At 40.0% G+C, this 15643-nt stretch overlaps 1 protein-coding gene across 4 annotated transcripts in view; it reads right to left on the minus strand.

Annotated features, from left to right (window-relative positions):
• The window catches only part of BLNK (B cell linker), a 91875-nt gene that overhangs the window by 9657 nt on the left and 66575 nt on the right, over positions 1-15643 (minus strand). For all 4 annotated transcript variants that reach the window (XM_049856083.1, XM_049856082.1, XM_049856081.1 and 1 more), the window contains 6 exons: positions 7684-7756; positions 7313-7340; positions 6272-6314; positions 3799-3883; positions 3322-3353; positions 194-270 (listed from right to left, as the gene is read on the minus strand). In XM_049856083.1, the coding sequence (XP_049712040.1) occupies positions 194-270; positions 3322-3353; positions 3799-3883; positions 6272-6314; positions 7313-7340; positions 7684-7756 (338 nt within the window). The remainder of the gene's footprint in view (positions 1-193; positions 271-3321; positions 3354-3798; positions 3884-6271; positions 6315-7312; positions 7341-7683; positions 7757-15643) is intronic.

The following is a 15643-nucleotide window of genomic DNA, read 5'->3' on the forward strand; positions in this document are numbered from 1 at the left end:
CTCAAGGCACCTGGAATGCAAGTAGAAATAAATGGAGCAAAGTCTTAGTCACTGGAAAAAAAAAAAAAAGGATTCTATACTCACCAGCAAATGGTAACTCACAAACTGACTTAAAATACAGACTCTATTCTCAAGCTTTACCCAATGCTCTCTTTTATCAGAGGGCATGCCCTTACCTGTAGTTCATTCATACCTGTTCTGACAAATTGCAATTAGATGAAAAGCTGGGTAATGGTCCATCCACAGTTGGGCTTCCCATTTCTGGAAATCCTGAAAGGGATTTGAAATATCAATTAATTTTCACAATTTCTTGAATAATGTTTGTAATACTGTAGCAGGTGCTGCAGGGGACACAGTCACACACAATCCTAAGGCAGTGGTTCTCAAAGTGTGCTCTGAATGTCCCCAAGATCCTTTCAGGGGGTTCACAAGGTCTTTTCTTTTCCAGTTACAAATCTGTGCAAAGCCCGATTTTCTTCATATACTTTGACCAAAATAACATATCACAACAGATTGAATGTAAAAGCAGATATGAGAGTCCAGCTGTCTCTGATACTTCAGACATTAAAGAGATTTCCAAAAATGTAAAATAAAGCCATTCTCCTCACTAAAATTTTTTGTTCGGGAAATATAGTTGTTTTTCATAATATATTATTTATGTTAATGTGTAATAAGTTTACGATTATTTTAAATGAATAAACATTTTTAAATGTCTCAGTTTTAGTTTCTAGTACATTAAATATCAGTAGAAAGAAACACATCAACCAAAGCCCTTTGAGTCTGCAATCACTTTAAAAGTGTTAAAGGGGTCCTGAGAACAAAATGTTTGAGAATTGCTGCCTTAAGGCATAAACCCCCTCCAGGAGCTTATAGTGTAGATATGGAGACACATGCAATAGAGAAAATACTTAGTTGTATTTATCCATTCATTATTTTGTGCCTGGCATTGATCCAGGCATTGGGGGAAATACAGCAGTCAACATCACAGGCAAAATGTCCTGTCCCTCTGGAGCTTAAATGGGGTGAGATAGACAATAAAACACAAATAATTATATACACACTATCAGTCATAAGTGCTATGGGGAAAATAAAACAAAGAAGGAGGTTGGGAATAGCCTTGGGCAGGCAGCAAGTTTAAATAGGCTCGTTAGGGAAGGCTTTGAGGTAATGTTTGGGTAAGATGCGTCAGCAGAGGGGGAGGAGGCATATGGATATCTGAGGAAAGAAAGTTCTAGGTAGAGGCAATGGTGAGTGCAAGGGCTCTGAGGCAAAAGCGTGCCTGGCATGTATGAGGAATAGCAAGGGGGCCACTATGCCTAGAGTGCAGTGAGAAAGGGGAAGAAAAAGGAGATGAGGTCATACAGGAGGCAATGAGGGGACCATGTTTATAGGACCTGGGGGACCCTTATCATGACTTGAGCTTTAATGAGGCATGATATGGGGAGCCTTCGGAGGGTTTTGAACAGAAGGCTAATATGATCTACCTGTCTCTTAACAGGATCACTCTGGCTACTGTGCTGGAAATAGATAGAAGGGGCAACAACAGAGAGGGGAGGCTAGTTCGGTGTTCTCACAAACCCAGGCAGGAGTTGATGGTGGCTTGGAAGAGCTGGCATCAATGGAGGTAGTGAGAATGACTGGATTCCTGATAGATTTTGAAGGAGTAACTGGAGGTGTGTGAAAGAACGGAGTCAAGGGTCACTCTAAGGTTTTTGGCCAGAGTGACCAGAGTTATCATTTATTAATATGGGAAAGTCTGCAGGAGGAACCTGTTCCCCGTTGCTGTCGAGTCGATTCCGACTCATAGCGACCCTATGACAGATAGGAACAGGTGCATGATAACCAGGTAGTTCAGATGAGAGTGCCCTGCACATTCAAAGGAGGAAGGCACCATTGTAACAGCAGTGGGCTGTGTAGGCTTGGTAGGCCCGGCCAGACTGGACCTGAAGGGAGGGCCTATCCTAAGTGGGGATGGTGTTCTCAGATGGGAGCGGCAAAGGCGAGTAGGTGTTCAGGCTTTCCCAAGACACACAGCATACAGCAGCTGGTGGTTTCTGAGTTTTGGTGGTTGGTGTAGTACACATGGCTTACATTTTCGGAGCCCCAAATATGTGCCAGGCTTGTTCTGTTTTCCATATATTAGCTCATTTCATCCTTAAAATAGCCTTTTACAGATTAGGCCTTTCCTAACTGCCCTATCTAAAATAGCAGCTCTCACTGCCTCTGTTACTTTCTACACCCCACCCTCTGCCCCCTTGCTTTAGTTTTCTTCACAGCTCTTTAGCATTTACCTGATGTTATGTTATTTACCTGTGTGTTCTTTTTTTACTGATGGTCTCCTTTAGTAGACACTAAGCTCCACGAGAGCAGGGACTTTATTTTATTCATTGCTGTATTCCCTCTGCCTAGACCAGTGCCTGGCACATGGCAGATGGCTAATAAATATTTATCAACTGAAAGAGTGGCTTCGATTGATAAACAAAAAAATGTATAATGAAGCTTTTAAATACTGACAAATTTCTATAGGAAAATCATCTTGATTTTGTATTGTCAGAATAAAAAACTAGTAAAAGTTTCATTTATTTAAGATGAATCAAAAATCTAATTAAAACCTTAAAGACTGATTTGTGTTTAGTATACATGCACATAAATATTTTTTTATGTGATGATTATTCTGTTTATTGAAACTAATTTAATCTTGATTATTTTGGGATATTTCCTAAATTACCCATGTAAGGTAGATTTTTTTGTTTGTTTTCCTTCCTTGAGTAGAAAGCAAACCTGGGTTTAGACAGTTACGTTCTGTGAACCTGACTAATCTGCTTCACATACTTTTAGAGCAATGGTTGCTTTGTCTCGGGAAAATTATACAGATATTTGCCAAATTCTCTTCTCAGGTGCCTTTTGTAGAGATATTGTATGACAATTAAAATGTATTTTAGCTTTAATTTAAATAGCTATCATTTATTGAGGAACTTATATGTTCCAACCACTATACCAGGAACTTCCCATATGTTGTTTTAGTTAATCTTTTAACTTCGAAAATAGTTTTTTTGTTTGTTTTTGTGTGGGGGGGGGAAGATATATAACCAGTAGAGATATTAAATCAGTACTAAAAAAGAAAGTAAAAATTATCTAAAAAATATTTACTTTTCCAAACAACTTTGTGAGATAAATATTCTTGATTCTTCACCCCATTTTACAAATTAGGAAATAGGCTAGGAAGTGACAGTGTTGGTGTTAGAACCCAGATAGGTCAGATGCCAAGACCCAGTCTTAACCACTACCTGGTATCGCTGTTCATGACTTCGTTGCACTTACTTGGCAGAGGGATGGGTTTTTGATGAATTTGTCTGAAAGAAATGATTTCGTATTAACTAAAGGGTAAAGCACCATTTTTTAAAGCACCATGTGAATAAATATGACTTGTTTACACTGAAGATGCTCTGAACAGGCATGTCACAAAGAAGTCAAGACAAATGGCCAATGAAACATATCCAAAGATAGGAGAGGAACCAAAACCTTAAATATAAGCAAAATTTTTCTCCTTAATTTTAAAAAAGGAGGAGCCTTGACTGAGATACTAGATTTTAGTTAAGCCCAATAATTAGGGGGAGCCTGAATATTAGACCCCTGCAACTCTAGTAAAATTGTTACTAATTTAGCACCTTTTAAAATTTAATTACAAAGCAGTTAGCAGATCTTTACAGGATTTATAAACCAGCTCACTATGTGGGAGAACAAGGCGAGTGTTAATTCCTGCAGCAACTTAGTATTTTGAAAAGAAAAGGTTCTTACTTCTGGGCAGGAGGCAATGCTGGTGACTGCACAGCTTCTTGTCTGTGACTAGACCCTCGGTGACGTTCAGCAGGGATAGGTTTTTCTGGATTAGGAAAATTCTCATATTAGGATTAGAGTGAAATATCTGTCTCTGCCCCCACACCCAGCACTATCATCTGAGAAGGACCAAATTTCGTCCGATGTCTTCCTGGAAACTTGTCTTTTACCAGATGTCATTGGCTTGTTCACCTGTCAGTCTAGTGATGTTTGTGCTATTAGGGACTGAGCTTGTAGGGACTGGACTTTTAAGTGTGTGAGTACTAGTGGGAGCAGAAGATGAGCAAGTTTTAGCTACCCTCTGAATACCTCACCCTCAACTTTGTATGTCGTCTCCACGCACACACACACACACACACACACTACACACATACACAAGTGTTAGAACACCCTGGTGTGCCTTGATGAGTTGTGAGATGTAGTATGAGTAATTTGTTACTAATAAGAAATAAAGTAATAGTTTGTGAATGATCCAATTTTTGAAAAATTAATTGGAGCAAATTCAACATTATCCCTATAGTGGTGTTGATCTCACTTGCATTTCACTGTGTTTTCCTGGATGGGAGGGGAAGAGATAGAGTTATAACCAGTACATATGGAAACGCACATAACCTAAATGTACGAAATTTATGTTGAAGCCCATAGTGGATTGTTACTACTGAACCATTAACACTCTCTGGGGGTATGTTAAAATCTGGGTATGCCCATGGCTGTGTCTCCTGCAATGAAGAATGTCTGAGACCTATTGATCTCCCACTATAAACCTCTTGCTGTAGAGTTGATTCCGACTCCTAGCAACCCTTTTGGACAGAGTAGAACCGTCCTATAGGGTTTCCAAGGCTGTAATCTTATGGAAGTAGACTGCCACATCTTTCTCCCGTGGAGCGACTGGTGGGTTCGAACCACCAAACTTTTGGTTAGCAGCTGAGAAGCGCTTAACCACAGCATCACCAGGGCTCCTTATCTCCTACTATAGGAACCTAAAAGGAATAAAAGTAGTAAGAACTCAAAGATTTAAATAAACAGTAAGATACACGTCAGAGTTTGTTGTGGTGCCCAGAAGTTAGGAAGATCATATTTCGAATACGTGATAAGCTACCCTGAGTAGCCTTGTTAGAGGTTTTGCTCATGACTCTACAATTTAGTAATTTCAGAAGGAGGGACAATAAACACATTAGTCCCAACAGCGTAATGAGCTTTGACTAAACCTGCTTGGCCTCTGCTGCCTAAAGGCTTCCTTCCCAGGGAAGGAAGAGACTCCTCCCCCTCTTTGGGTTTGGAAGGCCATTGCTTCTGTTCTTGGAATAAGGAACAAAAGAGAAAGCATGCCAAGGCCCTGTACTGGGAGCCCTTTGGGAGGGGGGCACCATGCACCTAAACAGCCTGGGGTATGCCATGAATTCTTTTTCTCCTGGTTTTTGGGGCTCTCAAAGCCTTGAAGTTTGCACAGGGTTATACTTACTTCTTTTAGTAGCTCAGAGGCCCTGAGTCTCCACTATAACTTCATCCCTGATCAGCAGGCATGGAAGAGCACAAGAAATGGAAGAGCAAGAAGACAAAAGCATCAAAGGAAAGGCTGAAGAAAGCAAATCAGCAGAAAAGGAATGAAATAGTATGGCGAAAAAAGATGTGGGAAACAAGGTGGAAAAACCTCATAAGAGCAATGAAAGCAGAAAGGGTGAGTTGCAGTGCACATTCAGAAATCATCCATTGTTCAGAGTCAGAGAAATCAGGACACTGTTGTAGAGATGCCCATACCAATCAGGAGATGGTGAGAGGAACACTCACTATAAGATCTGAAGATTGGGTGCCTTCAAGTGTGGGGTTAGATGAGTAAAGGAGTGTAATTGCTAGATAATGTCTTAAATGTTGAGATTTGTGGGGTTTTCCCCAGTATTTCTCAAATACAATTTAAAGTGGGAAAGCTCTAATGGAAAATGTGTGTGAGGCTTTTGACTGGTGATAAAACAAAGGAAGGAAAGCATTTAAAAATGCACTAAGAGGATAGACATTTGAACTTTGAAAACTTAGCAAAATAATGTGTTCTCATTTGAGCAGAGTAAAAAAAAAATTCATAACCTTAACTGAAGAATTAGTTCTCAGATATGGGAATGGCTCTAAATTTGTGTTTGTTCACATCTGTGTAGGGCCACTTATACTGTTTCTTGGCAAGGCATACCTGTCTGCAAACAGGCAGGTTTTTAGCATGTAGGTTGTAGGCTATCCCAAAGACCCTACGCCGTAAGCTCAGGTTCTGGTCTGCTTTGCTCCCCACTATTCATCGCAGAGTCAAGGCCATTTTGTTTAGAAAGTTGAGTTTCATATCTACAATAGCTTATAATGAAAGAAATTTAGAAATACATTTATATATAAATCCTTAATGAAACCAACTTTAAGAGACATGCTTGTCTTTCAAAATAACATATAGATTTACCTTCACAAACACTTGATGCATTCTGTTGCGAGGCAATCGGAGTCTATATATATACAGAAAAAAAAAAAAAAGGCAATGATATTCAGTACAGCTGAATGTGGAAATACAAGTCAAAGCAATATTATTAAGATAAGTATTTTGGGAGAACTTTTATATGATGCGTAGCTGTTCTTTCAATCCCAACAACAGTTAAATTAAAAACACATAACCCCTAGCTCAACTGGTTTAGTGACAACTGGCTGGAAGTGTCTCATGGCAGGGGCAGTGTTGTCTTGGTTTAGGGACCTCTGTGCTCTGTCAATGGGGTTGATGGATACCATGACGACTGGGCTCTGCCCAGGCAATAGTGCCTATGTAGTAAGATTCTAGCATCTGGTCTTGCTAAGTGAGTATAAATCTTAAGCTGCATGGCAGGTACCAGGTCAAGGTGGGCTTCCTTTCATAATGAGGGAGCCCCAGTACACTGTTCTCTGACTATAGTTGGGCCTATGTGTGCCTGGGAGCCCTGGTGATGCAGTGGTTAAGAACTTAGTTGCCAACCAAAAGGTCAGCAATCGAATTCCACTAACCGCTCCTTGGAAACCCTATAGGGCAGTTCCTCTCTCCTATAGGGTCACTATGAGTTGGAATTGACTCAGTGGCAATGGGCTTGTTTTTCTTTTTTTTTGTTTTACGTGGGCCTGATACATAGCTGCCAGCCACTACCTCCCAGGTCAGTGGATGGGGTCTGGATACATGGGCTTAGGTGCAGGTTCCCATGGGGAAGGCAGATGTGGTAGGAGGCAGGGACCCTGGCCTCAGTCTCTGATTTGCTGCACACACTCAGCAACGCTGCTGGGACCAAGCGAGGATACGCTCCTAAGCAGCATCTTCCCTGGCTAACTGAGTATTTTAAGTTTCTCTTGGACCATCTGGCCAGCAACTTTAGTTGTTAAGATTGCTGTGTTCATCTTAGATGAAAGCATTTTCAACTTGAAACAAGTGGATGAGAATAAACATTGTAGGAAATATGAAACACTTTTAAATGAAAAATTAACTTACTATCTTCAGTGGTGTAGCTGGCTTCTTCCTGTGGAATAAAGAGATTATCTTTCTTAAACCACAATGAAAACAAGTGGAGCTGACCACTTATCATTTCACTCTCAAATTTAAACAAGAATTATGAAAGTGGTGTAAATGTCTAGGAAGCCTATCCTTGAACAGTGGAGAGGGATGGGAGCAGGATTTAGTTATGATCCTCCTAACCTCAGATGGAGCCCTCTGGCAGAAAGGGAAAGGGGTTAGTTGGGATAAATGGGGACAGCAATTACCAGGGAGTCTGCAGAGCGAAGCCGTTGTTCTAGTTCTGCTACTAAGTACTTGGTGACCTCGGGCCTCTTTCTTTCGGCTTCTTCTCTGCAACAGGTACTTACCCAGCCCTTGGCAGTGGGCATGGCGCTGCAGGTGAAGAAGGTAACTTGGATTCCCAGGGCCTGCTGTTTCGACCTGCACAAACATATATACAGGTCAGGCTCCAAGTCTTGAATCTGAGGTTGATGGTCACAGTGACACTGGCCTTTCTGGCAGGCATGGAAATACATGCACATTTTTTTGTAGCTTTCAGTTAAATATATATGGGCAGTTGCATTGAAGCTATTGGAAAAAACAAATGTGATGAAACATTTTTAAGATATCAATTCATAAGCTCAAAACCAGGATGTGGATTAGGGACTCCATTTTAAAATTTCTAGTTAACTTTCTCCTTACCCCATGGGGCAAGTCCAGAGCCCCTAATTCTGAGGGCTCAGTGAGAGGGGATGGAGCCCTGGTGGAGCAACAGTTAAGTGTTCGGCTGCTAATAGAAAGGTTTGTGGTTTGAACCCACCCAGTGATTTAGTGGAGAAAGACCTGGTGATCTGCTCCCATAAAGATCACAGTCTACAAAACCCCATGGGGCAGTTCTACTCTGTCACATGGGGTCACCATAAGTCAAAATTGACTTGACAGTACCTAACAACAGTAACAAGTGAGAGGAAACCAAGGGCTCACAATTGCATCTATACATACTGCACAGATGCCTAGAGACAGAGGCACAAATCCACCACCCATGATACATATACATACACATACAGGCACTGCTCATTCATAACCGTACTTAAATACATACACTTAATTTCACATTTGGAAGATATTCATTCATTCATCTCTGCGTTCTTGGGGCCTTTGCTCATTGCACAAATGGACAAAGTGAACCAATCATCCAAATCTTATCTTCTGAAGTCACAGAAGGGACTAAGAGAGCCTTGTCCGTGGGCCCAACCTTTCCTACCTCTACCCGAAGACAGAAGCCAGGTGATCATTATGAGAGAGGAGAGTGGGAGAGAACAGGGTAGATCTTCACCATGGGGATAAAGAGTAGGCTTGGAGAGGGAGAGGCCAGAAGCTAAGCCAGCCCCCCTCAGCATCTCCTGGCTGCCTCCTCCAGGCAGGTGCCCCCTGACCCAGGCCATGCTAGTTTCAATAATCTCATATGCATGCAAAAGCCGGACAGTAAATAAGCAAGACTGAAGAAGAATTGACACCTTTGAATTACGGTGTTGGCGAAGAATATTGAATATACGGTGGACTGCCAGAAGAACAAACACATCTATCTTGGAAGAAGTTCAGCCAGAATGCTCCTTAGAAGCAAGGATGGCAAGACTTTGATGTACTTTTGTTATGTTATCAGGAGGAGCCAGTCCTGGAGAAGGGCTTCATGCTTGGTAAGGTAGAGCGTCAGCAAAAAAGAAGAAGACCCTCAATGAGATGGACTGACACAGTGGCTGCAAGAACGGGCTCAAGCATAGCAATGATTGTGAGGATTGCACACGGCCAGGCAGTATTTTGTTCTGTTGCACTGAGTCAACTATGAGTCGGAACCAACTTGATGGCACCTAACAACAACAACAAGCTGAAATATTATCTGAATATGCAGTATAAGTCCAACTGTGATTAATCAGCTAGTCAATGGCATTACTAGAAGGGTTTGGGGGGGTGCAGTCAGAGGGGGTGACACCAAAATAACTGTCTATAAAGCTTTTGTGCAATGTTTCAGGAGGAAGTTTTTTTTTTTTTTTTTTTTTAATAAATATCTCTGTAGTTAGTTAATACAATGAAATTTTTTTGTAAGCCCAGCTTACGTGTATCAATATACCTATCAGGCTAAAACTGTATGCTACTTTACTTTTTGAATCTTTTAATGTGCTCCAACATCACTCGTCTGTCAATTTGTTGTACTCTGGTGGCTCGCATGTTGCTGTGATGCTGGAAGCTAGGCCACCGGTATTTCAAATATCAGCAGGGTCACCATGGTGGACAGGTGTCAGGGGCTTCCAGACTAAGACAGACCAGGATGAAGGAACTGGCCGTCTACTTTTGAAAAAATTGGCCAGTGAAAACCTTATGAATAGCAGTGAAACATTGTCTGGTATAGGTTGGAAAGCAATCCAAATATGACTGGGGAAGAGCTGCCTCCTCAAATAGTTGTTGTTAGGTGCCATTGAGTCGGTTCTGACTCATAGTGACCTTATGTACAGCAGAACGAAACATTGCTGGGCTCTGCGCCATCCTCACAATCATTGACAAATTTGAGCCCATTGTCGCAGCCACTGTGTTAATCCATCTAGTCAAGGGTCTTCCTCTTTTTTGCTGACCCTCTACATTACCAAGGATGATGTCCAGAACCAGGGACTGGTCCCTCCTGATAACATGTCCAAAGTATGTGAGACAAAGTCTCACCATCCTCACTTCCAAGGAGCACTCTGGCTGTACTTCTTCCAAGACAGATTTGTTTATTCTTCTGGCAGTGCATGGTATATTCAATATTCTTCAACAACACCATAATTCAAAGGAATCAATTCTTCTTCGGTCTTCCTTATTCATTGTCCAGCTTTTGTATGCAGATGAGGCTACTGAAAATATCGTGGCTCGAATCATGTGGCCCTTGGTCCTCAAAGAGATGTCTTTGCTTTTTCACACTTTAAGGAGGTCTTTTGCAGCAAATTTGCCAAATGCAATACGTTGTTTGATTTCCTGACTGCTTCCATGGGCGTTGTTTGTGACTCCAAGTAAGATGAAATCCTTGACGACTTCAATCTTTTCCTCCATTTGTCATGATGTTGCTTAATGGTCCAGTTGTGAGGATTTTTGTTTTTTTATGTTGAGGTGTAATGCATGCTGAATGCTGTAATCTTTGATCTTCATCAGCAAGTGCTTCAAGTTGTCTTCACTTTCAGCAAGCAAGGTTTTGTCATCTGCATATTGCAGGTTGTTAGAGCCTTCCACCAATCCTGATGCCACTTTCTTTTTCATATAGTCCAGCTTCTCAGATTATTTGCCCAGCATACAGATTGAGTAAGTATGATGAAAGGATACAACCCTAATGCATACCTTTCTTGATTTTAAACCATGCAGTATCCCCCCGTGCTCTGTTCAAACGACTCCTTCTTGGTCTTTGTACAGATTCCTCATGAGCACAATTATGTGTTCTGGAATTCCTGTTCTTCACAATATTATCCGTAATTGGTTATGATCCACACAGTTCAATGCCTTCGCATAGTCAGTAAAACACAGGTAAACATCTTTCTGGTATTCTCTGCTTTCAGCCAGGATCCATCTGGCATCAGCAATGATATCCTTCATTCTGCATCCTCTTTGAATCTGGCTTGAATTTCTGGCAGCTGCCTGTGGATATACTTCTTCAACACTTTTGAATGATTTTCAGCAAAATTTTACTTGCGTTTGATACTAATGATATTGTTCAATAATTTCCACTTTCTGTTGAATCACCTGTTTTTGGAATGGCCTCAAATATGGATCTCTTCCAGTCAGTTGTCTTCCAAATTTCTTGGCACAGGCAAGGGAGCACCTCCAGCACTGCATCCATTTGTTGAAACAGCTTGGTTGGTATTCCATCAATTCCTGGAGCCTTGTTTTTCGCTAGTACTTGCAGTTCAGCTTGGACTTCTTCCTTCAATAACATCAGTTCTTGATTATATGCTACCTCCTGAAATTGTTGAATGTCAACCAATTCTTTTTGGTACAGTGACTGTGTATTTCTTTCATTTGCTTTTGATGCTTCCTGTGTCATTCAATATTTTGCCCATAGAATCCTTCAATACTGCACCTCGAGGCTTGAATTCTTTCTTCAGTACTTTCACCTTGAGAAACTCACTCAGCATAATGCCCTCTAGAGCATTCTTCCCTTTTGATTTTCCAACTCTGGGTATTTGCACATTTTATTATAATATTTTACTTTGTCTTCTCAAACTGCCCTTTGAAATTTTTTTTTTTTTAGGTTTAAGGTAAGTTTTATTTGGTTTTCTTTGTATTTAACAGTTACAAAAAACTGAAATCCTATTGATGTCTCCCTCATAACCCCAAACTGCTACCAGAGAAATCCTATGTATGAAATATCTTTTTTTGTGTGTGTGCTTTAGGTGAAATTTTACAGCCTAACTTAATTTCCCATTCAAAAATTTAAACACATATTGTTTTGTCATGTTGGTTGCAATCCTACAATGTGACAGCACATTCCCCTTTTCCACCCCAGGTTCCCTGTGTCCATTCAACCAATTCCTGTCCCTTTCTGCCTTCTCATCCTGGTTTTGGACAGGATCTCATATATCTGGTTGAACTAAAAAGCACATTCCTTATGTGTATTTTTTGTTTTATAGTCCGGTCTAATCTTTGTCTGAAGAGTGGGCCTCGGGAATGATTTCAGTTCTGGGTTAACAGAACATCTGGGGACTATAGTTTTGGAGGTTCTTCCAGTCTCTGTCAGATCATTAAGTCTGGTCTTTTTACATGAATTTGAATTCAGTTCCCACGTTTTTCTCCTGCTGTCTCCTGGACTCTCTGTTGTGTTCCCTGTCAGGGCGATCATTGGTGATAGCCAGGCACCAACTAATTCTTCTGGTCTCAGGCTGGTGGAGTCTCTGGTTCCCTTGGTCCTTTAGTCCTATGGGCTATATTTTCCTTGTGTCTTTAGTTTTCTTCATTCTCTTTTTATCTGAATGGGACAGGGCCAATAGATGTAACTTACATGGCCACTCACAAGCTTTTAAGACCCCAGACGCTACTCAGCAAAGTGGGATGCAGAACATTATCTCTATGAAATACGTTATGCCAATTGACCTACATGTCTCCTGAGACTATAGTCCCCAGCCCTTAGCCCCAGTAACTTGGTCCCTCAAGGTGATTGGATGTTTCTAGGAAGTGTCTAAGACTTTGTTTGGTTAAGCTGTTCTGACTTCCCCTGTATTGTGTGTTGTCTTTCCCTTTACCAATGTTAAAACTTGTCTACTATCTACTTAGAGATTTCTCCTCCCCGCTCCTCCCCTCGCTCATAACCATCAAAGATTGTTTTTTTTCTGTGTGTAGATCTTTTCTTGAGTTTTAATAAAGTGGTTTTATATAATATTTATCCTTTTGTGATTGACTTATTTCACTTAGCATAAAGCCTTCTAGACTCATGCATGGTGTGAGATGTTTCACAGATTCATCTTTGTTCTTTGTTGTTGTGTGTATTGCGCGTATGTACCATAATTTGTTTATCCATTCATCTGCTGACAAGCACTTATGTTGTTTCTATCTTTTTGCTATTGAGAATAATGCAAGGCCATAAGACAGATACCAATCCAGATAAAGAATTCTCAAAAGTAAAATAAAGCTAAAACCTACTACCTATAGCCATCTTGATTCCAACCCATAGAAACCCGAAAGACAGACTAGAACTCCCCCACAGGGTTTCTAAGGCTGTAAAACTTAACAGAAGCAGATTGCCACATTTTTCTCCCATGGAAGAGACTGCCACATTTTCTCCTGGTGGTTTTGAACCACCAGCCTTTTGGTTAGCAGCTGAGCAATTTAACCACTGCTCCACCAAGGCTCCAAAATAAAGCTACAAAACTGAAATCAGGGAATCAGAGATGCCAATTTGTAAATGAGGACAACTTCAAAACAAAAAAGGGGAAAAGAGTGTGGTTTCAGAACTTCCATATTGAGAGAAAAGTCAAGGTGCTATCAAGAAATAAAAGACAGTTTTAAACTTAGGAAGACAAAGTTCAGGGTAACCACAAAGAAAATTAACAAATCTACCCATTAAAAATAAAAGAGAAGAAAATCATAAAGACTCAGTAAACACAGAAACAACAATGAAAAAAAGGAAAGGAAACCCATGAACAAACAAAAAACTCAGTACACAAAATTCAGTGGAACAAAGAAACTGTTAACATCAAACACACACCAAAAAAGCATAACAATTACATGACAACAGTAAATCCATACCTATTGATAATTACAATAATTGTAAATGGTTTCAATGTACCAGTCAAGACACAGAGAGTGACAAAGTGGATGAAAAAAACATGACCCAGCAATATGTTACCTACAAAAGACACACATTAGACACAAATATAAAAATAAGCTAAAAATTAAAGAAAGGAAAAAAAATTATTAAGGAAACAATAACCAAAAAAGAGCAGGAGTGGCAATACTAATCTTCAATAAGTAGACTTTAAGGCAAAATCCAGCATAAGAGAAAAGGAAGGATTATATAATGACTAAAAAAAAATTTTTTAAAGGGTCAATTCACCAAGAGAACATAATTATAATAAATATTTACACACCCAATGACAGAGCTCCAGAATACATAAAACAAACTAACTGTTTTGAAAACAGAAATAGACAATTCCACAATAACGGTAGGAATCTTTAACACACCACTTTCAATGAAGGACAGAACAACTAGAAAGAAACTCAACAAAGATTCAGAAGATCTAAATAACATAATCAAACAATTTGACCTCATACACATACACTGAACACCCCACCCAACAGAAGCACAGTATACATTCTTTTCCAATGCACATGGATCATTCTCCAGAATAGACCATATTTTACTCCACAAAGCAACCCTCAATAAATTAAAAAACATCAGAATAATACAAAGTATCTTCTCTGATCACAACACTATTAGATTAGAAATCGATAAGAACAAGGGAAAAAAATCAAACACATGAAAACTGAATAAACACCTTGCTTAAAAAAAAAATTTTTTTTTTTAAAAACCATTAGGTATAGAATAAATTAAAAATGAAATAAATTCCTAGGATCAAACTAGAATGAAAACACAACATACCGAAACCTTTAGGACACAGCAAAAGCAGCCCTCAGAGGTCGATTTAAAGCAATGAATGCACAAATCAAAAAAGAAGAAAGGGCCAAAATCAATACCTTAACCCAACATCTTGAGCAAATAGAAAAAGAGCAGCAAAAGAAGCCCACAGCCACCAGAAGAAAGGAAATAATAAAGATTAGAGCATAAATAAATGAAACATAAAACAGAAAAACAATGAAAAGAATCAACAAAACTAGAAATTGGTTCTTTGAAAGACTCAATAAAAGCGACGAACTCTCGCCAAACTGACAAAGGAAAAGAAGGAGAAAAAGCAAATAACCCAAATAAAAAATGAGATGGATGACATTTCAACAGAACCATCTGAGGTAAAAAAGAATCTTAACAGAAATGAAGTTGTGATCCATGCTAAAGCATGGATTGCTGAATGAAAGAAGTCAATCACGAAAGGACAAATATTGTATGACCTCACTTATATAAACAGATAAGAACAGACAAATGTATAGAGATCAAAGTTTATTAGTGGTTACCAGGGGTGGGAGGGGGGAGGAAAGGGGGAGTTATTGCTTATGGAGCACTGAATTTCTGTTTATGTAATGGAAAATTCACAGCGATTAAGGGTAGTGGTAGCACAACTGATTAATGTAATTGATGTCAGTAAGTTATTGTTGTTGTAGTTAGGTGCCATTGAGTCAGTTCTGACTCATACCACCTCTATGTACAACAGAATGAAATGCTGCCCGGTCCTGTGCCACCTTCACAATCGTTGTTATGCTCGAGCCCATTGTTGCAGCCACAGTCCAATCCATTCATCTCATTGAGGTTCTTTTTTTTTTTAATGCTGACCTACCAAGCATCAGCTAGTAACCAAAAACCAAACCTGTTGCCGTCAAGTCGGTGTTGACTCATAGCAACCCTAAGGATAGAGTAGAACTGCCCCATAGTGTTTCCAAGGAGCACCTTGTAGATTCAGACAGCTGACCTTTTTGTTAGCAGCAGTAGCTCTTAACCACTATGCCGCCAGGGTCATGCAAAATAAAAAGTATAATGAGATACCATCTCACCCCGTCAAGAATGGCACTGATCAAAACAACAGAAAACAAAAAATGCTGGCACTGATGTGGGGAAATTGGAACTCTTATACACTGCTTGTGGGGCTGTAAATTGGTCCAACCACTATGGAAAATAGTATGGTGCGTCCTTAAAAAGCTGGAAAT

This window comes from Elephas maximus, chromosome 16, assembly GCF_024166365.1.
Source record: "Elephas maximus indicus isolate mEleMax1 chromosome 16, mEleMax1 primary haplotype, whole genome shotgun sequence".
In the NCBI taxonomy this organism is placed as follows: Eukaryota; Metazoa; Chordata; class Mammalia; order Proboscidea; family Elephantidae; genus Elephas; species Elephas maximus.